This window comes from Pectinophora gossypiella, chromosome 10 (assembly GCF_024362695.1).
Source record: "Pectinophora gossypiella chromosome 10, ilPecGoss1.1, whole genome shotgun sequence".
Taxonomy (NCBI): Eukaryota; Metazoa; Arthropoda; class Insecta; order Lepidoptera; family Gelechiidae; genus Pectinophora; species Pectinophora gossypiella.
In genome coordinates, this window is record NC_065413.1 from 9478583 (window position 1) to 9505173 (window position 26591).

The window sequence follows — 26591 nt, forward strand, 5'->3', positions numbered from 1 at the left end:
CAAATCATTTCACAATTTAAATAAAATATATTTTTTACTTATCATTTTATTGTAAATAAAAACAAACATAGGGTGGAATGCTAATAAATTCATAAGCAATGCAACCACAAAAACGGCTTCGATCGCACATCAATCGAAATGTAAACGCAAAATAATTAGGTCTCCCTAGAAGACCGCCTGCACTAACCAAATACCCTTTCATAATGGAAGAGGCTATGGTACCCCTTATAAAGCAGCATGACTAGTAACATCTCACGTCTATTTATACTAAGCTGTATACCGTTAGTGCGAAAGAGACATCTCTCGTCACTTTCGCACTAGGCGATACTATCTCTGTCCTACTGTTATTTTAATCATGCTACATTATAAGTGGTATAATAGTTTCATAAACACCTACAATGAAGGACTTTCCAGGCTACCTTCCCCAAAAAAATATAGATGGAGTTGTTGATTTAACGTTATAATTACCCTTTCTTTTAAGGTACATAATCATTTCAAAATATTATGAATATTTGATACTTGATATTTGGATCAGATAAGGTATAGAATTACGTTGCTAGTTGCTACCTAATTACCTATATTGCTTCTCTTTATTTTGATAATAATGGGTGGAAGATGTGTTGTGCCTCGGTATAATAACAAGGATCCCAACAAAGATAAAAGATGGATGTCTGTTATCCATGAAATTAGAAGGTTAAAAGGTAGCCTAGAACATTCCCCATTAAAAAATAATTTAAAAAGAAAAACATTTAGAAATAAATATCTTGTTGCATACTAACATGCAACAGGTGGTTTTTGTTGCACCGTCAATTGTAAAAAAATGTATTAAGTACTGTGCTTATTTTTAATAAATAATAAATAATAATAGGTAACAGAATTGGAATTGCGACGAAACTACCCGATAAATATGATGATATATATTTTAAGGTATAGATATCATCATCCTCATCTCCCTTGTTTTTCGCAGGACCCGCTTACCTAACCTGAACATTTGACAGGTCCGGTTTTTTACAGAAGCGACTACCTGTCTGACCTTCCATTCCGCGAAGAGAAAACCAGCCTAATACAGGTAACTTTAAGGTATAGATATAAAGATAAAAAAATCCAACTGTGCTGTACATACACTATTAGTTATATACAAATATCAACTGGTAATATTACCTATTTTTGAAATTCATTATTAAATTAATTCCCATACACCACAAACACTAATATAATATGTGTACAATAACCTAAACAAATACCGGAATAGGCAATGCCTCAAGTCTTCAAAGTACAAATTTGTAGTGCATTTTTATCACAAATGTCAAACCCAATTGCCTGAAATATGTTTACAGATTTCACTACATGCCTGAAACAACCAGCAAAAATGCAGTCTATATCACGCAAGAAAAATATTATTACAACAGATAACGTAATCAACTGAACATGGAATTATGCAGGGTTTCAATGTCATCTTTTCTCTGCACAGCACGTTTCTTCTCCTTCTTGAAAGCTTCGTAATTTTCGTCATCAGTAGGCAGCTCATGTCGACAGAATGGGCAACTGTTTGTCTGTAAATGAATTACAATACATACATCAGGTGGTTAAAAAGGCCACATAGAAACAATTCATCTAAAAAAGCAATACAATACAATATATTTATTACATGTACACCAGGGTTGATGAGGCTGGTATTCCACCTCACAACCCACACGATAAGAAGAAGAAGATTACTTGTATTACAATATTATTAAACTTTTTTATTAAAATTAAAAATTAGACATGAAAATTAAAAATAGAAAATAAATTTATATAATAAACAAGAATGTGCCACTTGGTTGGTTGGTTGTTGTTATTTCACAATGCATCTCCTCCATCACATTAAATTGATGATAAACATAAAATAAAAAAAAGGAACAGGATCCAGCAAATAGCATGTTTTTGACATGTTTTAAATTACATACTGTTTGATACTGTTACATATTTTCAAGCCCATATATTGCTACATTTTCAACTCGGATGTACAGCTATTCTGCCTGCAATGTGAGCAGGTGTTCAAAACAAAGTTAGGCTTTACCAGTCACATTTGAGTACACAAGAGAAGAGACTGAGGTCGCCGTTGTCGGACACGACAAGGTGGACGATATATATATATTTTCAAATTCTTCTCCAACAACTACTAAGGTAACTAAATGTATTACCCTGTCTAGCCAAGTGAGGATGCAAGTAGCATGGAAAGCATGGTTGCACGGCATCTGCTTGGCCTTCTCTCCTACTTTGAAGTTCTTCAGGCATATAGGACAGCTCTTTTTATCAGTGTCCATCTCAACATCTGGTAAAGCACTGACTGCTTCTTTAGACGCTGGAGGTGGTAACCTGCAAATAAAATAGACAAAGATTGTTTAATCATAAAAGTGCATTGTGTTTGTTGGAATTTGTGAAAAGGGAGCTAACAAACCTTTGTACAAGTAACTTTTTTACAGATATTATTTTCTAGTAAACCTTTAAAGAGTGATTTAGGATGAATCTTGAACTCTTTTGTCTCTTTTGATATAATAAAGGTAATATATTTTATTTAAAAAAAAGGGTTAAAATAGCTGGTGTCCGAAGATTGGTGACACACATCTCTGTTGTTAAAGTAAAAATTCAGTAGGTAAATTGTATATTGTACCTTGGCCATTCTCCACTAAAGTTGTCATCATACATGCCGAAATCTAGGAGGAACCTTGCCATATGGAGGAGGTGGTTAGGCTGCTCTCCGTCTTCTAGCTCTCGCCAACCCATTTCTTCGAAATAACCAGCCATTATTAGAATTTTCTACTTTTTTCAGATGATAAAAAGTTTTCCTCAATCTGAAAAGCGCAATAATATTTTATTTATTTTATTAATTACTTTACCGCACATATGTAGACTATGTTGTTGAGTAAGTAACTCAATACATTCTTAAACTACAGCTTATCTAAGATTATATTAACTAGCAAAATATAAATAAAAAAGTTATCCTTACGTTGAGTTCTAGACTCACCTAAAACAATTTTTATGGTCTTATAAATTTAATTTTATTTATACTGTACAAGTTTAGAGATTAAGACGTTCACTGTAAAAACTTGTAAATGTAATGTATTTGATTCATTATTTTATAGTCCGTTCAAAAATGATCTTCATAAAAGGTAAACAAACCTGTTACTACAAAGAATGTTCGAATTTCACCTAAACTACGCAAAGTATTCTTCTAATAACATCCGTAGCACTCAATAGATGTATGATTTCTTAGCTCAATGTGAAATTAACGTAAAATAATGATTAAAAACACATTTTTTCATGTAAAAACAAAAATCAAACAAAACCTCACACAAAAAAGTTGACATCATAAATTCTTGTTAATCTGTGGCTAGCTGTCAATTTGACTATTAGTGATGAGACATTTCATTCAGGTCAGGAAAACGAGTCAGTTCCGTGAATAACTTAAGTGAGTTAATAAGCCGAAATGCGCAGAAAAAATGACTTTCAAAGTGAGTTAGTGTAACCACAAAGAAACATACAATATATATTTTAATATTATCATACAAAATATTCAAACAGCCCAAGAGAGTCAGTTCATTTTGATAAAATAACTTGAGCTAAAATCAATTCAGCACTTCACTAGTATGCAGTTTGACACAGATAAAAAATATCGGCAGCCATATTTGTTTACCTTTTATGAAGATCATTCTTGAACGGACTATAGAGTTAGAGCCACTTTTTATTTTACTCAATTTACTTGTAAGAAAAATAAAAAACTTGACTGTCATTCACAGGGTTGCCAATAGCAATTTATCATAATCCCCAATAATCTATGTCCATATTCCCCTCAAATAATAATCAAAAAATCCTAAAAAATTATAGAAATGAAACAAGTTTCATTGCAACTTTTCAAATAATAAATATTGCTTATTTTATAATTAATACATAAACAAACTATATGCGCCCCTTCAATCAACCGTAGGGTGTATGAAGTATAACTCCACCACGCTGCTCCACAGGTTGGTGAACGTGTTTTACGGCTTGGCCGGAACCAACGGCTCAATGTCCTTTCCAAAAGCACGGAATCTCCTTTTTCGGTCAATTAGACGATTTGCTCTACAAACAAAGGCCAGATTCACAAAGTGATTTTGATAATGTCCCCATCGGGAAACAAACTCAAGACTTCAGATTCTAGGTCCAGTCCAACCAAAGCCATGTCAAAAATAACTTATTTAAATAGTTAAAAAATTACAAATTGTCAATAAGAGGAAATCTTATAAATATCATTTAATTCGTGATTACTGCATAAACGTCCTTAAAGGTGAAATGACAAAATTTTCGCATTTTCCCTCAATACACTTAAGATTCTCCGTACTTCGGGGAATTTCCTACAAATTGGCAACACAATTTATGAAAATATTTTCATTTTAAAACATTACGCAAAAATTAACAGCAAAGAAAATTAGTTATACAGCCATGTGTGTATAACAGACACACACAGGTTGAATTGATGATATCATCATAATATATTGTATAATATGTTTAGTCACGATGGCTATGACGAAACTATGTGAATAAACTGTCGAGATACTACTTAATTATTACTCTTCAAATTGACAAGATTCGTGTATAGAGTAAGTATTATAAAATATTTATCTATATATCATTATCATCATCAGCCCATAACGTCCCCACTGCTGGGGCACGGGCCTTCCCTATGGATGGATAGGGAGATCGGACCTTAAACCATCACGCGGGCCCAGTGCGGATTGATGGTTATTAACGACTGCTAATGCAGCCGGGACCAACGGCTTAACGTGCCTTCCGAAGCACGGAGGAGCTCGAGATGAAAACTTTTTTTTTTTGTGGTCACCCATCCTATGACCGGCCTTTGCGAAAGTTGCTTAACTTCAACAATCGCAGACCGAGCGCGTTTACCGCTGCGCCACCGAGCTCCTCATATTATCTATATACCTAGTATATAGGGAATCAATAATAAATGTGAACATCTAGATGTAGTGGTAGACCCTTGGCCGAGCCTTTGTATTTACGTCTCGTGGTGTCTCGTGGGTTCTAATAACTTGTAAACTGTCATCGTCAGATCATTAAAGATTGCATCCTTGCATCGCTCGAAAATACTCGAAAAAAATATTATTGTTAATTTTTCAGTGTTACCAGTTGACAGATTCAGAGATATAAGTGAGTTTTAAGGGGCGACACTATCGCGGCGACAAGGTTCCAAGTTCCAACTTTATTTTGGTTAAGTACCTATCTAGATCTCTACTTGGTCTGTGCCTACCTAGCTACGACAACACCTAAACGTAGTTAGTATTATTCCTTATTCTATGGCGTAGTGGTTATTCCTCGTTGACGACACCCTTCCTGTGTACGACAACCACCAGCGGCCACATCTATTCCGTCCGATAGCCGTAGGATCTAATCTCGACGTGTCTTACTTACCACTGAATTCGTTTTCGCTTTCAACTAATCATAATGTAGGTAGGTACTTACTTACTTTTAAAAATGTTCTAGTTTTCAGAATGAGTTTAGGTACACGCGTACACGTATGTATTATGAAAACTTGGTCATGGTCATGGATTAAAAAAAAATATAAGTACATTAAAAATCTTCATTGGATTTTTGGTTAATAGAGCGTGATGAAGAATGCTCCATACGCCTCCCGTTGGTTGAAGGCAGGCAGGCCTGAATTACCTACTTTGAAAATTATCTTTTACCCTTGTAAAATTCTTCCGTAGACCGCGTTCACACTAGCGACTCTAATAGGTAGCAATGATACAATACGATGATTTGATTAATATAATAATGTTGACCTAGCTTATCTTGCTGCAACTGGCCCGCCCGACGCGTGCGCTGAATGAGCGCAATGAATGACTTCTTACGGAACCGGCTCTCAGTACAAGCGATGGGAAAAGTTAAATCTCAAACTAAGTGAATAATGCACATGATATCTATGATAACAACAACACGACTATTTTATTTTATTTATTTTTATTTATTATTTTGTTATTTATTATTATTATTTTTTTTATTTTACTATTCTCTTTATGATAAGATTTTAGATACAAAACTTTAGTTTACCAAACCTTACACTTACGGTTGCGGTTTACCGTAAGTGCTACTACTTAATTACTGAGTAGTTGTGGCTAAACCGATAAGGATTACAAACGTGAATCTATATACCTATATAACCCATTACGGCAGTCTATTCTCAAAACATAAAAAATGCAGCGATGATTGACATACCTATAATACTGCTTACAGTTAGGAACAAATATTATTTCGAAATAGCGGAAACTATGTGATACAGTTATGTAAGTAGGTACGTAGATAGCTAGCGAGAGTTCTGACCGAAAATATATTTGTTGTGTGTTCCGATATATATCATAAAAATTTCACAACCCCTGTGATAGTGGATCGGAAATAAAAAAACAAAAGACGCTCTTTATCAAATAGATACTCGTATGTACAACTTTCCGTGATCCCGACGACCCGATTACTAGCCATAGAGGCAGCCAATCAGCTCGCGACACCAAACACTACAGGACCCCTATACCGACCCCTCCGGCTAGGTCGACTATTGCCCTCAATCAGCGCTTATCGCTATCGACCCACTAGGGTCGATTAATTCTTTCAAATATTTTTCCTCTTACTCTCTGACGACGTCCTGAGCCGAGGTTCGCTCCCACCTGGGCACCCTCAGGCCTGTTGTCTTAAACGTTGTACCGGGTAAGAGCCTTCAGCGCTCCTCATTTGTCCGGCCAAGTGGCTAATGCCATCTGCGGCAAATCTACAATAAGTCACGTCAAAAAAAACAACTTTCCGAGTTAACGGTACAATCATACATACATGATGCGGTTAACTTCTAGGTTTACGACGGTATATCTAGATAGGTATCTAGTATTATACCTACGTGCTACGCAAATAGATTGAGTGGCGCCTGGGCAGCCGGCAGTTTAGATTAACAGTTTACAAGTAGACCTACTTAATAGAATACAGCGGTATACCACCCACCCACACCACACCCTGGTTTTCCCTTCGCGGGTTGAAAGTTGGAAGGTCAGAAGCGACTGCCTCACTTCTGTAAAAAACCGGATCTGTCAAATCTCCAGGTTAGGTAAGCGGACCCTGTGAAACACGGGATAATGCTAGGAAGATGATGGTATACCACCCACACGTCTGGCTAACAGAAAGCTCGGTGAGGTGGGGTTACTTAGTCCATCATGTGATTGATACTACATATATATATATGATATGTTACTACCTATATTCTTCTCTTCTTCTATCGTGTGGGTCCCCGATACCGACCCCGCCGGCGTGGTCGACGATTTCCCTCATTCAGCGCTTATCGCTATCGACCCACTAGGGTCGATTAATTCTTTCAAATATTTTTCCTCTCAGACGACACCCTGAGCCGAGGTTCGCGCCCAACTGGGCACCCTCAGGCCTGTTGTCTTAAACGTTGTACCGGGTGAGAGCCTTCAGCGCTCCCCATTTGTCCGGCCAAGTAGTTAATGCCATCTGCGGCAAATCTACAATAAGTCACGTCAAAAAAAAAATATATCGTGTGGGCTGTGAGGTGAATTACCAACCTCATCAACCCTAGTGTCAGGGTTATTATTGAGCCGCCAAAAGCCCCTGACATGGCTACCTATATTGTTTTTCTTTATTTAGATCGGAATAATAATGGCTGGAAGATGTCATTGTGCCTGGGTGTAATAAAAAGGGTCATTATTTATACGTATACCCAAAAACAAAGATGAAAGATGCTTACTTACTTATATCTAAATATGAAATTAAAAGGTTAAACACGAAAGAAAAACCGAACAGCGCCATCTATATTGTTTTTGAGGAACGTGGCCTGGAAAGTCCCTCATTGGGAAATAGTCGTGAGCTTATATTATGTGCGGTATGGTATATCTATCTGCGGAATTCTGTTATAGGTATATTTTTCATTGAATTCGAATGGCGAAAAATCGTTAATCTCTATTAATCTATTTTTGACGATAGTTTTACATATATCTCTACCTACCTACCTCTTATATCCTGCACTGGGTTAGGTACCTACCTATCCTACGCCAATGCTACCTACAACAACCTGCTCTGAGATAGGTAAGTTAGGTATAATACTTTGGTTTGGTATCATTTACATTTGCGCACTATTCGAAATGATAAAGAATGTTAGTCCTTGCCTACCTATTACGTACTAGTTTAAACTTGTGTAAAGACGTAAAATAAGTATGCCTAAATACTAATGTGCGAGCCATGAAAAGTGCAATTTTCAAATTGTCTTAATTAGTCAAATTGAAACTCGTCCGCTCTGTATTGAGTGTTTGTAGTAGAGTAGGAGGTACCTACGTATAAGGCACACGGCGCGGCGGCGGAACCGTCAACATTCCGTCACCCAGATAAGGGTATGTATGAGGTAAGAAGTAGTTCCACTACGATGCGACGCGTCGCAGTCCCGTAGTAGCTTTAGAACAGGTTGGCCGTATCAGTGTTTGTGTTGTGCGCGTACGCAAGGACCAACGGAAACCGGTACGCTTTGTTTACACCTTCTATTTTTAAATTTAATAAGAGAAACATGCATCTAAAACGCTTGTTTAGAGCGACCGTCACAAGTACTTTACACCCGTGATTTGTATTGTGGCGTTTACTCATTTACACTACTTACTATGATGATATCATGCTATAAAATATGCGTCAGGCCTTTATAATTGTTTTAAAAACTTTCCAACAAGGTTCTATTTCAGTCAGTAACCCGATAAAGTGGATTAGCACGTGAATAGTTTGAGACTGTTAACGATCATCAATCATACTGCACATTTCTTCGATAAGTATCCGAAATAGACGTAAAGTTACGACGACCTACACGTAACTATCGGAATAACAGAGCCCACGCTGAACGGTATCTGGTACCTACGCTTATTTACATTCTCAGTGGGAGCATCCAAACAGTTACATCCGCTGCAAAGGAACCGAACTTAAATCAGAGATTCGTTGACCCCAGATCCTATGAGTACTTAAATAGATAAACTTTCACTGACAACTCGTTTATCGTATTTCAAAACAAGCGTGGCACAATTTGATGCTTACATTATTATCTATATTTAAACTTTCATGTTTTACTTATTATTATTATTTAAAAAGACCTACCTACTGTAAATGAGACGTGTTCGACAAGATACAAACAACGTGCTTAGATTCTTCGCCTAATTGTACTCTTTGATAGGTATATTTCATAATAAAAACCGATTAGTACTTTTCTAAGTATTATAAAGTAAAATGATAATTTATTTGTAATCTATCGGTGTTTTGTGGTTTAACATATTTGAGCACCATTACACCGGGCAAGTTAGGTACTGTGAAACGCGATAAGATAATTTTGGCCGATAACAACCTAGTTATTTACAAAAGGAAATAAAATTTGTAACCGAATCGGAATCCAGCATGCTTTAAATAAGAATTTCATATCCTGAACTAATTGCTTGCAACCGATCAATAGCTAGGCTAGACAATCTCGACCGATGTATATCATATATTGTGTAGAATGTTTTCATTTCGAGCACCTTTATCATTGACAAATATCGGAGGTTTTCGGGTATCCCAGATTCTGATAACATGGTTGATTACTTAGCCTATAGTAGCACTATGAAGATTTGACCATTGACCTGCTTAGTTTTGTACGTATTCAAATCCAACGATCTCCATGGTGTATCGAGCTATGCAATCGGCTTTCGATCTAGAGGTCCTAGTTCGTGATCCTGGGACACTGTGAGACCGTCTTGCCGTTAGTTTACGTATATTGCATGGTGATTTGTCCGTTGGCAGTCCCTTCTCTGGCAATAAGTTATTATCAGGAGTCACTGCGCGTTGTCTTATTGATGACTTGTGGCTCTACCCACCCGAATAAAGATAGAGGCTTGACTTTCATGTATCAATAAGTCACCACGCTGCTTCACCTATTGAATCAGGTGGTTCAATAGGTGAACCAACGTGGTGGAGTATGCTCTATATCCCCTTCGGTTGAATGAGGGGAGGCCTGTGTCCAGCAGCGGATCATGGATATATAGACTGTTTATGTAATAGGTAAGTACGTAGATATTTATGCAAGTTCCGTTTTAGGACAGCGAAACGTTAAAAAGATACAATGTACACTTATTCATGCCTCACGTGTTTTATTGTTTTCAGAAGATGGGCAACATAGTGTTTTCCATAGTATGGCTGATCATTCTGATATTCGTGGGATTCTGGGTGGCAACATTTGCGGCCGGATTCTACATTCTCCTAATTCCCTTCACAGTCTGCATAGAACCGTTAACGGTTAGTATAACTTGCACAAGACAATTCTAATACTCGTAACTGTCATAATTAACTTCTCTCGTGTTTTTTTGCAATAGTATAACTTCGCCTACTACCTAAGGGCGTTGTAAATCTAGTTCTTAAAGCTAGCTTATTCTCTTGGCAAGAAATGGACACTTGAAGGCCAGAATTGTATTTCAAAATGACATAGTTAACTCTAAGTATTCAAATTATTAGAAGTAAGTACCTACTTATCACCTTATATAATGCTAATACTTACGTCATCTGAACGTGAGACATGCAAAAGGGCAGAGTTTATACCCGGTTTATGAATAGATCCTACTAGGTACCTACCATACTCGTAAAAACTTAACGCTAGTTGAACGTTATAAACTAGGATTAAAATTATCACGTGATTTGTCTTATAGTGAAAACCACGTATTTACTTCGACAAAACTCGATTTATTTCAATTATTAATTTTAATGTCGAATTAATGTAAAAAATGAGGCCAAAAATGTTTACTTGAATTTAAATTAAACATTGTCTGTTGCGAGGTTTCGTTAGTAAAAATCGCTGTGATATTTTATAAAGGCGTTTTCCGGGATTTCACTAAGACGAGAATAATGTAGAGAGGTGGGATGCCGTAGAGCTTAATACCTACCTGTATTATGATTTATAAATAACCATGGAAAGAATAAGTCGCATAGCTACCATAATTAAATGATGCATACGTTTTGTAATTAGCACTGACGGCTAACGCAAAGCCGTAACCGGAACCGTAATTTTTCGTGCTCTATGAAGCGCATAGGCGCTAAACAACCAGTCATTTCCTGGTAAAACCCTCGTTTTTTCATGGTCCTACTTATTTATCCTATTAGTGGGACCACGAGGGAGACCGGCTTTTGTCCTTTTTTGTTCATAATATAATATACAGGTGGTATAAATATTCGCTGTTGTTTGCTTACTTCTTTAATAATCAAAATATAGGATTAAAACACTAAGCGATACCCTTTCTTTTTATACCTTTTTCAGCGTAAATCCTAACTAAATATAAATTAAAAGCCGTGTTTCTAATAGATACTTGTTTACATTTCAGGGTCTAACGGACTTCCTGCTGTCAGTTATACAGTTCCCCAGATACTGCGCACAGGCAATGGTGGAGGGGAAGGGATTTAATTAGTGTGTCTAGTCAAGTATAACACTGCATTGCAAATATGTGCCACGTATGTCATATTCATAAACGGGAGCATTTGTAATTTAATTGTATGAATGCCTTTTTATGTATTGAATGTTGATTAAAGATATAAACTATTTATTTTGTACAATCAATACGGATATAATTAACATTTAAATAAAACGATTATTCCATAAAGCAGAGTACTTTAATTTTCCAGACGATTCGAAGCCACAATATCGTTGGCTTATTGTGAAAACCACGCAAGCGCCTTTTTTAAAATTCACATTTTAATGTAATTTTCATCAAAACTGTGATTTCTTCCAATTAATTCCATTGAGACTACAATTATTTATTTAAATTGAAACTAGCCTATTGCGTTTTCTAAAAAGGCGCTTACGCCGTTTTCACTATAAACCGAGGATATCTAGTAGATACCTACTAAGCAATTATATAAAATACTGTATTTCTTAACACATTCACTGCGTATGAACCACCTGTGATGCAATAAATTTGAAATATCATACGTGCATGGCCCACATGTGGGGCACATCTTTTCTTGCATAGTGTCTACGTACATGAATGTGTTTGTCAAAAAAATACATGGCCTGTGTGGGGTTTATATCTAATTTTCAGTTACACAGTGAACGTGTTAAATATATAAGTAATTCAACCACTCATTTATTTTACATACAGTTCATACAGTGTTAAAATCTTAAAATATAACATAAAACAATATTAAAATACTTGTACAACCAGAATGCTGCACAATGCTGTAATAGTAAATGAAAGTAATGTACATAGTTTTTTCATGCATCTATCATTCAAACAACCTTTATAAGAACATCTTAGAAGTTTGCGTTAGAATTGCGATTACTACTTATATTTAACTGAAAAAAAAAACATCGATTCTAAATTTCATATCTTTCAGGTGTTTAAAATTAAACTCTAGAAAGTACAGGGTGTTAGTGACACCGTAGCAAATACTGACGGGGATGATTCAGACAATGATTCTGAGTAGATATTACGCTGAATTTCCTGTCAGAAAAATCATTAAAATTTTAGTGTTTCTTTTAATTACTTTCTCCATACTTTTGCGACAGACAATTCCACTTGATATCAACTCGTGACATCGTAACGAAAACTTTGAGGGATGGTTCAGGCCATGATTCTGAGTTTATATCAAGTGGAATTTTCCGTCGCAAAAGTATGGAACGGAAAATAAATAAAAAGCAATCCACTTGATATCAACTCAGAATCATGGTCTGAATCATCCCCCTCAGTATTCGTTACGGTGTCACTAACACCCATACCTAATTGTATGGCTACCTGTATGTGCTTGTACGGGGTGTAAGTGACATCGTAACGAATACTGAGGGGGCTGATTCAGCTCATTATTCTAAGTTAATATCAAGTAGAATTTTCGATCGCAAAAGTATAGAATTGAAAATAAAACTAAAAAATCATGAATTTTGCGGCGGAAAATTCCACTTGATATTAACTCAGAATCATGGTCTGAATCATCCCCCTCAGTATTCGTTACGATGTCACTAACACCCCGTACAAGTACATACAGGTAGCCATACTGATGTTCTTACTTTCATAATTTAAAATTACGGGCATTACTTTTTTATTATCTTAATTTATCTATCGCAGTATTTATTGCTGTTCTATTACATGGGTACATTCTTGATAGCAGTTTGTATAAGGCTCACAGACGTTTGAAGCAGTTTAGCCTGATCTAAACATTTACCTATAGCATCCCTGAAAAAAGAGAATTAGGATTATATCTGTTTTCTGACAAAATACAAAAACTGTTGTGTTGGTCCCAATTCTGACAGAAATCAACTCAACTCCATTTATAATCTCTGCTTACCCCGATGGGAAATAGGCTTGAGTTGATATGTACAAAAAATACTCATCTCCCTAGCATTATCCCGTTATTACACATACGCAGGACCCGCTTACCTAATCTGAAGATTTGACAGGTCCGGTTTTCTACAGAAGCGACTGCCTGTCTGACCTTACCACCCGTGAAGGGAAAACCAGCCCAATACAGGTTAGGTTACATACTACCGAAAATGCATTTCTCGGGAATGTGGGTTTCCTCACGATGTTTTCCTTCACCGTTGAGCACATGAGAGTAATTTATGATTCAAACATGAATTCGAAAACAAATTCGACAATCATTGGTTCGGCCTGTGCTGGATTCGAACCTGTGACCTCAAAGTCAGAGCCAAGCGTTCTACCAACTGGGCGACCACGACTCAAAAAATACTATGAATAAAAAATAATATTCTAAATAAAAAAGAATTAAAGCAATAAGAAAGAGTTAGCAATAGTTTATTTCGCTAAAGGAAAGGGGCGGAAGGGTGCGGAAAAGACGTGAGTACATAGTAGACCATTATGTCACGACGTAAGCCCCGCCCCTTTTGGGCCGAATTGTTCGTAATTGGTCGGTGGTTTGTGTAAATTATGAAATAGATTATATTAAACAAGAGTATTATTATTGACCAAATTGGATATGTCCTTAGAAAAGGTTAGTACGATATACTCTGAACCGGCGTGCGTGTATGAAACGGTTGATGAATGTGGAGGAAGCAAGAGAAGTGCGTCAGGATCGAAGCACATGGATTTCAATAGTCTCTGCTTACCCCGGTGGAAAATAGGCGTGAGTTTAGTATCGAAAGAAAGAAAGAAACATTTATTACTCCCGGACACCACAGACACAGACAGACAGGTACATTACATCACGTACATACCTGTATTCACACAACTGAGCGCAGTCGATGCCGGAATCGATAATCCCTGCTCGTTTCAGAATAGACCGTATGTTATTTTCAGGCGTGTAGTTTTCTCGGTGGAACACGCTGAAACAGCGAGATTTATAGATGTAACAAACATAAATATTATCATGTATAATGTTGACAAATCAACTGGATTATAAGCATAGAATAAGGAATACTACGTATACAACGGCAACTCTCCGCTCCCCACCAGCGGCTAAGCTAGGTTTACCTCATACCCCCCCCCCCCCCATACCCCCTCGGTCTTACTTTAGTCTTCAATCGTATGGCGTCAGACGTCACTATGATAACGTCAATGTGTAGTGTCTGTAAACGGTATGTGGAACTGGTGCCCATTCTATTAGACATAAAACTTAAATCTTACTTTAGTCAGTTCTAAAACTAATGCCGTTCAAACTTACGATACGTGAAAGACAATGACAGTAAATAAACATCTGTGTTACCTGGTAAGTGACCTGCATAGTTTATCGATAACCATTTGTGCTTCCTCAGTCTCCTTAAGCATCTCAATTTTTCTTCCGTTTACAATTTCAGTGTCACGCAGTTCTTTATGAGTATTTACACTAAAATGAAAAAAATATTGTAAAAACCAATTCTAAGGACTACATGTTCTTTATTTATTGTACTATTTGTTCGAGCATGATATTATATTGCAAATTGGAAGCGACGATGGTGAATGTCGGTGTACGGATAAACCAAAGTTGGTTTTTGTTGCACCGTCAATTGTAAAAAAATGTATTAAGTACTGTACTTATTTTTAATAAATAATAAATAATAACATGAGACGGATTCCATGTGGGAAGTCATGTGTTTTAAATTAGTGATAAGAAACAGAAAAACATGTTTAAAAATACGATAAAGGGAATAATACGTACCAGAATGTGTGTACGGTTACCAAAGCTTGCTTAACCTCTCTTATTATCTTACTAAAAAGGACTTTTAAAGCTTTATTTGTGTCATCCTCACTTGGTTTCATATCATCCTTTACATCGGTTCTACCACCGATATCACATTCCCGGTCATCTCGAGAATTATTTTCATTTCCTACAGTTCCTTGTAGTGTTTCAGTGTATTCTTTTTTGTAGTATTCGTCAGAAACCTCGCTTAATTTATCAGAATTATCAACCTTCTCATAATACGCCGAATAATCCAACTCGTCCAAATCTAACGGTTCTCTTACAGCATTATTCTTATTATTTACGTAACTGGAGCTAGCTGTGGATTTATCTCTACACTTTTCAAGTTCTTTAACAGATTCTTCAGTATGATCAGTTACATTTTCAGAATTCAGCGATAACCCTTTGTCTACATTAGGATTATTAATTTCGTCTGATTTCTTTTTAAGATTCAGACTCATGAAAAATGAGTCTTGTTTATCTGCGGTCTGGAGTAATTTAACAGGTGAGTTATCTTGACTCTGTGGGTGTAATAAATGCTTGAACAGTTCAGAGAATAATTTAAAAAAATATATTAAAATAAAAACTACAAAAAAAATTAACTACATAATCCACGCGACGTCGACGGTATTCCTAACATTACGGATAAAGCTTCATTTTCTACTATATGCTTAATGAAAAAGAAACTTGAAATGTATGTTGTTACCTGCGATAGCCTACTCTTCGACCTTAAATTGTATTTCTTGGGACCTTCAGGCGACTTTTCTACACAATCAGGCTCAAAGTTATCATGTATAACATTTTCTGTCAAGCGAGGTACTTCATCAACTTCGCCAGTGGATTCATGGATGTTGTCAGCAAATGTGTCATTATGACTGGAATCCAAATGAGGATTCTGAATATCATTCAATAGCTTCGCCAACGACTGAGATGCAATTTCTAAATCTTCACAATCATACATCACCGACTAAAAAGAAAACAAAAAGTTCTTTCAATCTAAATATAATAAATAAGATCTAAGTATCTTAATATTCTAACCCAAAACCATAAGTTAGTTTAAGCTTGGCTCGTATAGCTGACGCTCCTAGCACGTTTCATTAACATCGAGACTCTCTTTACATTCCATAGCTGTGTACAGACTGTTAGCTAAGCAAACATCATGGAAAACTGCGTCGGCTATGCGCGCTAAGCAAAACTTGGTTCGCGGTCTGCCATCGACATAATGGTGCTTAAGGTGCGCTCCCACTTCTGGATCGAAGACGTGTGGAATTGACTAATCACAGCGAACAAAAGAATTTTCTCGAAGAGAAAGGGAGAGGCAAGACACTTTCTCCCTTTCTCTCCTTTTGACTAGTTGATTCCTGTACATCTCTGTTCCTTTACGGTTCTGTGTAAATTCAGTACAAACACGTGTTGTTGTAAATTCCATAATAAAAAAATGTTCTAACGAACCTGCAGTGCGTTGACTATATTCACACCATAACTGTACATCTGCATATACTTCGAGGGGCATAAATTCGTAGTAATTCTGCCTGAAATTATGAATTGCATGTTTAAATAAATTAACCACCAGTTTCGTAAACATACAACTTTCAAAGATAATACCGAACGTACCTGTATCGTCACTTATTGTTACAAAAATGTTTATTAATTTATTGGCAGCTTCCACGACGTTACTGTCGCAACGGAACCTGATTTTAATACACGCTGCAGCATCACGAACCGTCCACGGCCCGCCGCCGTACAACTTGTATACAACTTTACAAAGAAAACTCTTATTTTGCCGCAACACTTGCGTTAGAACTTCTTCCATTATTTGAATAAAGCGCGAAATCCATTCATCATACTTGATTTTCAAATAATCCTCCATTTTCTTATCCTTTACCTCAAACATCACACTTTTGTAGGTGTCTGTTTCATTTATTTCATTACAACTGTGATCTAATACACATCTCCTCTCGCTTTCACTCTCTGAATCGACAGTACTAACTGTATTTGATATAACTCCAGATGTGGATGTTTCTTCGATGATAATTCTATCGTTTGTCGTGTTTCTGTTTACTATACTACTGGTTTCACTGCCGTCTGCGTTGTCATCGTTAGTGCGTTTACTGCTAGAGTCATTGGACCTGTCGTGCGGTAACTGTTGTACCGTTTCAAGGTTTGAATTTTTATTTTCAGTATCGGTATTATCATTAATTTTCGCAGGTTCTTTGCTGCTCTGTGTAACGGTACAACTTTTGACCGAAGACAAATTCGAATCATCTGTTGGAGTGCTTAGCACATTTCTTCTTTTTCGCCACTTGAATTGTTTATTTTGTTCGGTATTATCTTCACTGCCAGCTGAACTTTTATTAGATACGCTTCTATTTAGTCGTATTGGCCGTCTAGTTTTAGTGCTTATGCCATTAGCCTGTTTTGGATCAGAAACTGTTGGAACATGTCTAGACTCATCAGGTTTCGAAAAGTTCACCACAATATCAGTCGTCTTCGGAAGCTCCGCAGCTGAGAAAGGTATGTCTGTCTGAATTCCTATTTCAGCAATACATTTCAATGATGATCCAGAATCAGACACATTGCTAACACTTTCGGGCTCTGCTATTTTAGTATTATTGCATGTGTCTACCAAAGGAACTTCAGTCTTAGCTTCAGTTTTCCGATTTGCTTTGTCAGTAAAACTAGTGTCTTTAGTACCAGTTTCGTTTAAATCATTAGATATTGTTATTCTTATAGGTGCCTGTGCAAATTTCTCAGGTGGTTTAACTTTAGTTACATTGTTATCTATGAAAGGCTTCGCCATGAATTCCTTTATTTCAGTAATCGTAAAAATAGGTACCTTTGAGGTATTTTTCAGATTTTTAAGTTCATTTTCATTAGAGAGTAGTATCTAGAAAAAAAATGTGTTTTAATCGGAATACTTGATAGGCACTGATTTTATTTTTGATTATATAAAATACTTAGTAATAATTACTTGAATATTCTTAAATTATAGGCGTAAGAAAGGCCGTAAAGGTCTTCTACAATTTATTCTATTAACGATTTATTCTCCACTACATTTCCAGTCAATATTATTTTATAAAAAAAAATACACCACCGATTTCACGATGGCGTGATACTCCGCCGAAATAAATAAATGTAAGAGGGAACTTACTACATGGAAATTCTGCTCTGACAAGTTATTGCAGCAGTTAATAAGGTATTGGCTTCTCGTGTTGTCCGCGTCACAAGTTGCTTTGCCTAGAAACAAATGGTTAGAATGTTATTACTACTCCTGTAATGCTGTGTATAGCATAATTTATCGTTCTTTATTATTATATTGCCAGTTGGTAGAACGCCTCTCTCTTTGAGGTCACAAGTTCGAATCCAGCACAGGCCTAAACCAATGATTGTCGAATTTGTTTTCGAATTCATGTTTGGAAGGAAAACATCGTGAGGAAACCCACATTCCCGAGAAATGCATTTTCGGAGGTATGTGACCTAACCTGTATTGGGCTGGTTTTCCCTTCGCGGGTTGGAAGGTCAGACAGGCAGTCACTTCTGTAAAAAACCTGACCTGTCAAATCTTCAGGTTAGGTAAGCGGATCCGAGGCGGGGCGGAAGCTAGGGAAATCATGATGATGATGTTTATTATCTTGCTTTCACAGTACCATTTATATGTAAGATTATAAGATGACTCAAAAACTACTTCTAAAAACTTTAAAACATTGATTTAATAATTTGATTACGACAACTGATGCCACGTGTTTTCTTGAGTACCAACTAAAGTTTCGATGGTACAATACCGAAGAAAGCATGCTAGCTTAGCTAAAGCTATCTCATACCAAACATTATATGATGCAGATCACCCCAGCAGCGCGGGCGACGATTAATCTATGAGGATGATTATAACAGTCATCTACGCCCCCATGGGGTGTCTGGGGTGAGTCTATGGTCTGGCCTATATAAACAGCGGATAAAATTACCTATAACAGCGAATCCAGCATCCTGGTGTTGCAAGAGGAAGACGCAAGCACGGCGGGCTCGCTTGCCCATCCGGCCAGTATCCTCGCGTGCGACTTCACGAAGCTCCAGCTCAACCTTTTCAGGCACCATTACATGACAGACCTCGTCTAAAACAAATGCATACTTTAAGATAAATGTACAGTTTTATGAGTTTTAAAAACAAACAAAATTTTAAACTCCACATAAAACGGCGGGTTTAAAAGGCCACAAGCAATATTGCAATTTGTCATTTTTGCACATATAAAAATAAGTGCCCCTTGCGAATGTCAAATAGCAATATTGCTTTTTAAATGAATTGTTTCGATGTGGCCTTTTTAAGCGTTTTGCTTTTGTTGCAATGGCAATAATTACTTGGCCGGAAGCTATTTGAAACCCCCCCCCCCCCCCCCCAAGTTCACCTACATACTTAAATATTTGACTTCTATTAAAATTTGATCATTATATCTACTGCAGTGTAATAAAACGTCCCGTCTATATGCTTTAAGGCTTAAATTTAAGCCTTTTGAAAAGCTAAATCTATAAATTAATTTCCACATAGCTAAGCAGAATGATGGTTTACCTGATTGGCAAAGAATTTTCAGAAAGGTTAAGTTGTTCAGTAATATATCCTTATCAGCCGCAATGTACCAACAGGCGGGATCTGTGTTTGGTTTAGCCAGCTTTTTAAGATTAGTCACATCAAATTTTAACTGGCCTCCTTCAATGAGAATGTTGTCCTATAACAAACAAATACATATATAATCATGTTGCAAGATTTTGCTCACACCTTACGTCTGTCGCACTCCAGGCTATCTGTGAAAGCATCCCAAAGAAACACTTTCACCACAACCATAGAATAAGGAACAATACTATGTATAGAACGGCAACTCCCCGCTCCCCACCAGCGGCTGAGCTAGGTTTACCTCACCCCCTTTCTCTTACTTTAGTTGTCAATCGTATGGGCGTCAGACATCACACAAACAGATACGCATGTACAATAACGTCAATGTGTAGTGTCTGTGTAAAGCAAAGTGTTTTGCATGAAACGTCCGGGGTGTGCCACAAGCTCAGAACAGAAAAGCCACAAGCTATTCCTAATAGAAAAAAAACATCTGTCTTCTTACCTCTAACCAGTCATTGTCTGCATCGCCATGGTCGTCCTTCTCATTTTGATTCTCATTACAGTCACGCTGACTGACTGCTTCCGGTTTTTGACTGTTGTGACCATCTGCATCATAATTTTTGACATATGATATATTTGATTTTGTTATGCGACATAATTAGTATTTCAAAATAATAAAAAAATAAACTCCAAACAGTTACCTTTCAATTCAGTATTTTCATATTGGCTTAAGGTTTTCTGATGCTTTTTAGCTCTTAAGTATTTTCTTAAGTCATTACTGCCCAAGTTGGATTTTGAATTCTTCTGCAAGTCCCATTGTACAAACTTATTGTCTTTCCTCTGTCCAAAGTTCCTTTCAAAATGTCTATGTGGTGTTTTAAATGTTGTGTTTCTCGTGTGTTGGAAGCGATCTGAATGGTAAGTAGAGGTACTTGCTGCTGGAATATGTTGTCTCCTATAGCCTACATGGTATGATGGTTCGGGTTGATTGTACAAAGACATGGATGGAGCTATATAAATCTGAGGTCGCACTGCCCACACATTGCTGTTGTAATTATTGTTTTGTGCATTAATACCAAAAGGAAGCAATGAATTCATAGGGTTTGCAACAAGACCATACGAAGGAACAATAATAGGAGATTGTTGGTATTGCTGTGTAGGGAACTTATTATTTATACATTCAGACATCTGTCTCCTGTGAAGGTCAGGCAGATCATTTGGATTGTCTGTTGGTGGTTCTTTAGGTTCTGGACAACCATCAATACCTGCATGGCTAGCAAGGTCCTTTGTCCTGTGTTTTGCCTTTTCAATCTGAAATTTTCAAAACAATAAAACTTTATTTGTTCACTATAAATTATTCACAATAAAAAAAAATCTTTTAAAAACAAAATTCTATTTACTTTTAGAGATATACTAAAACTTTAATATGGATTGTTCTAACTAAATTCCCTTTGCATCATTAATATTCATAATATAATACTATTTTACTTATGGGTCTCTTTCTTCTAATCCTTTTATACCCTGTTGGGATGTAAGGCTCGAACAGACTTGATCCCAACACTCGAGAAGCTTGAGTTACTTATGAGTTATCATAAGCAAAATCAAAATCAGAGGGCAGCAGTATTACTATTCAGAGGCGGAGGACAGGAGTCCTAGTAAGGCTTAGAAATAGACTATTCTGGGTGGCATGATGGCACTGCCATCCCAGTCGCGTCAGACAGAGTACTGCTATTTTCCCTAGAAAAGTAGCATGGAGAATGCTACACCAACAAGAATGTGGCTCTTGAATTAGTGATGATGAGTAATCATAATGAATTTGCTGCTTATGCCATGCTCCCAGGAGGGAGTAACAGAAATTGGCAGTCTTTGGATACAATACCAAAAATGGCCACAATTCGTACCCTCACATCCCCTGGCTCTGAATATTCAGATGAATTAAATATACCTTGATATAAATAAATATATAATGTAATTAATTTACTAAATATTAGTTATGAAGTAACAAAACCAACAGCCATTTGAGCAGAGTTCAATACAATAAAAAGGTTGTAACATGTAAGTAAATTAATTACACTGTGTGAAAGTAAAAGCAAAAACATTCTTACCTCTGCTTCACTTAAATTCCATGCTGCTTCTCCTGTTAAAGTGTTGAAATAATATATCCGACCTGAGTGTGACTTAGACCTGCATATTATCCAAGAATTACCAGCAGAAGTCACAACTTGTTCAATTTTTGCACCTTCGCCACTGGGACCACCGTTCATTGTGTAGTTCACCGTTCAGATCATAAAGGTATATCTGAGAAAAAAAATAACTAATGTTATACCCTTTTAAATTAGCATGATTAGAATGACAGCAGGACAGAGATATAATACATCGCCTAACGCAAAAGAGACAAGAGCTATGTCTTTTTCACCGCTTTCGCAGTAACGGTATACAGCTTAGAACGAAGGAGACGAGAAATAAGAAGGGGTATAGGTAATGCTGCACACCAAAGAGAATATATTTACTACATTCTGGACTAAGTGAATTAAATTCCCTTTGTTCTGCACGCAATATAATATCAAACAGCAGAATTTTGTTGTTTGTAACAACTTAACGGAATAATAAAGAGTATTTATCAAGAACATTTAGTTATTAGGATCAAGAAGTAAAAAATATATGCTAATATGACATAATATTAATGTACTTACAATTATTATTCGTATTTTACAAATTTTTGGAAAAAAATCCGGCTATAATCTTGTTCCTACATGCCACAGACTAGCACAGACCAAGCACAGACTAATAAAAGATACTAACGTTTTGTTTCATTTTTTTTTTTTTTTTTTGGCATGACGCGGTTTGCGTATTTGCCACCGACAAAACGAGGAAACATTTCATAAAAATAAAAGGAATTTAGTGAAACAGGAATTTAGGAAGAAGGATCAGAGGATGGGGATATATATTATAAGATAGGATTATAATTTTATATCATTAACACAGATAAATATGGATAAGAATTTATATATATCAAAGTTATTATATGAAAGAAGGATAGGGATACTAGTAGGTAAAGGGATATTTATAGAAAGTAAATTACGATATAAAATATTAGTGTTATTTATAGGACAAGCAAGAAATATGTGGTTAACATCGGCAACGTCCAGCCCGCAGTCACATATAGCACAGTCTATTATACCAAATTTAGCGAGTTGAGCTGGGCTACTAGTGTGTCCTAACCGCATACGGATAAGACAACTTGTAGCCCTTTTACTAAATTTAAATCGGAAAAACCACGGTTTAGAAAGTAAGCTAGGTTGGATTAAAGCATAAAATTTGCCTTTGCTTTGACTACTTTTCTCCCATTCGTCTTTCCAGGCATCGTGGAGAAACGAAGCAGGAAGTGCCATTAAGTCATGGGAATAATTTTTGTAGGGCACCATGTCACCACACTCTATTGCATCCTTAGCCAGATGATCAGCTCTATCATTCCCACCAATGCCACAGTGACTGGGAACCCAAGCAAACACCACTGAAAAATGTGGCACCTCTACTTTTAAATAACGCACATTTACAAACACGCAGCGGACGGCCAATCCGAGCGCCCGCCCGCCTCTATGATTAAATGTATTTTTGGTTGGCACTACCTACTACCTTTTCCGGTGTCGCCATATTTCTTTCTCTCTTGTTAATCTGTGTTTGTGTTCACCGGGTTGTTTTCAGTTGTTTTAATATTAATCCAATCCTGTCAAATCTAATGTAGAACCTCATGAAAGTAAACAGTGATTCCAAAATCGTATTAGTTTAATTTCCGTCTAACACATTCAACCTAAATTTGGCTGCCCAACGTTCGGCACGAACAAACGAGTTCGAATGAAAGTTGAACTTTATGAAGTGTTGAACAGTGAAACACGTGCTTGGGATTCTGGTGATCTGAACTGATCACGCATCCGCCGCGTTGTACTTTGTGTGTGAGTGTGTTAGACGTTCCTGGTTTCGCCTGACCGCCGCGGCTGAAGAGCTGGCTGGCGGGCGGAACGTCGGTTGTCATTGTCATTTGTTCGCCTGACGGGAATTCCCCGAGGCTGAGCATTTGTAACGCTTGCCTGCGAACGCTAAGGGCCGAGGCTGAGCGTGCGCCGAGCGCCGCGCGCCCCGTGGTTTACATTAGCCGGCATACAAGGGAAGTGACCTTACTTTTACTATTGATTTGACATCTTACCTAAGACTGAACTCTGGAAAAGTTCTGCAGTGATATCTGTATAATTTGGACTGTAGAATCATTTTGAGAACATTTGAACCCATCGGTGAACATTATAAAGTTCTATACCTACCAGTGATAAAGTTAGATATTTTGTGGTAATATTAGGACTATTTTCAATAATCAATATAATATTGATGAACATTATAAAGTTCTATACCTACCAGTGATAAAGTTAGATATTTTGTGGTAATATTAGGACTATTTTCAATTATCTATATAATATTGATGAACATTATAACGCTCCGTTGTTATCAGTGATAAAGATAATACTTTTGTGATAATATTGGGACATTTAAATAATCTTTTATTTAATGAACATTATAACGCTCCGTTGTTATCAGTGATAAAGATTGTTATCAGTTGTAAGGATAATACTTTTGTGATAATATTGGGACAATTTAAATACTTTTTTATTAATGAACATTATAAAGCTCTGTTGTTATCAGTGATAAAGATAATACTTTTGTGATAATATCAGGACAATTAAAACATTTACAATTAAATATTGGTGAACATTTTAAAATAAATAACCTCAATTATCAGTGATAAAGTTGCAAACTTTTGTGATAACAAAAATAATATTAAACTTTAATTAGTGAATATTTTAAATAACTTTCTACATGTTCTATTTTCCAAATAGAATCTTATCAGTGAAAACAGAGGTTTGTGATAAGAAGAGACATTTTAATTGATGGGTGATTCCCATATTTTGTGAACTTTATTTGAGTGATTCTCATTATTATAAACTTTATATTTTTTACATCCGGAATCTTATCAGTGATAAAGACTAGTATAGTATTTTGTGATAAGACGGGATTGTTTATAAACTTTTGTTGTTGTGTACTTCATAAAATAAACAAGAAAAATGGTGTTGACACGGTCTAGGGCCAATAGTTTGGGGCGTATTGATACTGTGACACAGCAGCCAGAGGATGCGCATGGGGGCGTGACCACGCCTTCAGAGAACATTTCGCCTGCTCCACAGGAGTCGCCGCCTATACCTGGTTTTCCAGGGTTTCCTGTACCACAACCGATGTTTGCAATGACAGATGAACAGTTTAATCGAATGATGTCGATGATGAAACCATCTTCTACAAGTAATTTTGCAGGATGTACCGCCAGATTTGATGGAAAACGGGATTCTGATGTGGGTGCATTCATCGATGCTATATGCATTTACAAAGACTGTGTACTGATGGACGACGACATAGCATTAAGAGGATTACCAATGCTTTTAACAGATTTAGCAGCGACATGGTGGAAAGGTGTGAAATCTTCAGTTGCTACTTGGACTGAGGCTCTGTACTTACTGACACAAACTTATGGAGTTCGCCTTCCCCCACATAAGATATATAAAGAAATCTTTGCTCGCGTCCAGGGAGAAGAACCAACAGATATTTTTATAACGAAAGCTAGAGCCTTGATAGCACAGCTGCCTCCGAATACACTGCCAGAGAACCCAGTGCAGATTGATATGGTCTACGGTATCCTTAGTCGTCGTATACGGGAAAGAGTGCCAAGGTCATCGTTCTCTTCGTTCGCTGAGCTCTTAGAGAAGGTTCGCGCTGTCGAGGATTTATTTGATGAGGGACGGGTGCGCTCCCATACACGTGCGCCGACTGCGTCTTCTTCAGCTCCTGGTGCAACTACCTCATCTACCTTCGGATCTTCATCTCCATCTACTTCTATGAGTCATGCCAAGGGACAGCCCCGGTGTAAATATTGTAAGAAAGTTGGACAAGAACGGTCTGCTTGCCCGAAACTGGCTAAGAGGTCTCCTAGAGAGCACAGCGAGAGCAACGTCGAGGTGAAGTCACCATCCCCCGCCTTGGTATGCTTTGGGTGCGGTGCGCCTGGCGTCATCAGAGCTAACTGTACTACGTGTAAGGCGACGGCTCAGCATCCAGCGCCGACGACGTGGACAACATCGTTCCAAACTGTGGATTTAAAGTCTTTGGACTCACAACCACGGCCAATGGTAGAAATTAAAGTGCATGGTGCAGTTGGTAAAGTGCTTGTCGATACTGGTGCGAAAATATCTGTCGCGAGTGAATCGTTAAAAAAGGTTCTTTGTGAAAACGGACACACATTTAGTAGTAAGAACTTAGAAATTAAGTTAGCTAATGGAGCTATAATTGACCAGTTAGTAGAGATTGCTACAGCTGATGTTCAATTAAATGGTGTAGTGGTGCCCACCGAATTTGTGGTGTTGCCTGGTGCCACGGATACCCTATTAGGGACCAATTTTCTATACAGAACTGGTATGATACTTGACCTCCAGCATGGTAGGTATACTTTGGATAGGCTCAAGGGCGTTTCTTTCCCTTTCAGCTTTGAAGTTAACCACGTGGAGGCTGTATCATCTTTAAGTCTGCGTGAGGATGAAGGTACGATGTTGACGACGTCGGAAAGGAAGATGATTTCTAAGGTACTCGATGAGTACGCAGATGTCTTCGCTCCAGGGGGAGCGCCTACTGAGTATGCAGTACACCGTATCGATACGGGTGACAGCGCTCCAGTCGCCGTGCCGCCGTACAGGCTATCACCAGCTAAAAAAGA

At 37.1% G+C, this 26591-nt stretch overlaps 2 protein-coding genes across 3 annotated transcripts; both read right to left on the minus strand.

Moving 5' to 3' along the window:
- Positions 1–4: 4 nt before the first annotated feature.
- Positions 5–3423, minus strand: LOC126370151 (E3 ubiquitin-protein ligase RNF181). Of its 2 annotated transcripts, none has more exons than XM_050014908.1 (4): positions 2990–3423; positions 2654–2834; positions 2184–2358; positions 5–1553 (listed from the first exon to the last, which is right to left on the minus strand). In XM_050014908.1, the coding sequence occupies exons 2-4, from the start codon at positions 2785–2787 to the stop codon at positions 1419–1421; spliced, it is 444 nt and encodes a 147-aa protein (XP_049870865.1). In that variant the 5' UTR covers positions 2788–2834; positions 2990–3423; the 3' UTR covers positions 5–1418. The 2 variants fall into 2 exon arrangements, with proteins under 2 accessions (XP_049870865.1, XP_049870864.1); XM_050014907.1 differs by having other exon boundaries at positions 3008–3422.
- Positions 3424–13101: 9678 nt separating this feature from the next.
- LOC126370035 (uncharacterized) lies at positions 13102–22579 on the minus strand. The gene is made up of 14 exons (XM_050014662.1): positions 22480–22579; positions 21892–22084; positions 20488–21097; positions 20289–20392; positions 19745–19901; positions 19146–19292; positions 18335–18420; positions 16798–18070; positions 16636–16715; positions 15890–16150; positions 15163–15704; positions 14731–14850; positions 14243–14350; positions 13102–13244 (listed from the first exon to the last, which is right to left on the minus strand). The coding sequence occupies exons 2-14, from the start codon at positions 22048–22050 to the stop codon at positions 13154–13156; spliced, it is 3738 nt and encodes a 1245-aa protein (XP_049870619.1). The 5' UTR covers positions 22051–22084; positions 22480–22579; the 3' UTR covers positions 13102–13153.
- Positions 22580–26591: the final 4012 nt, after the last annotated feature.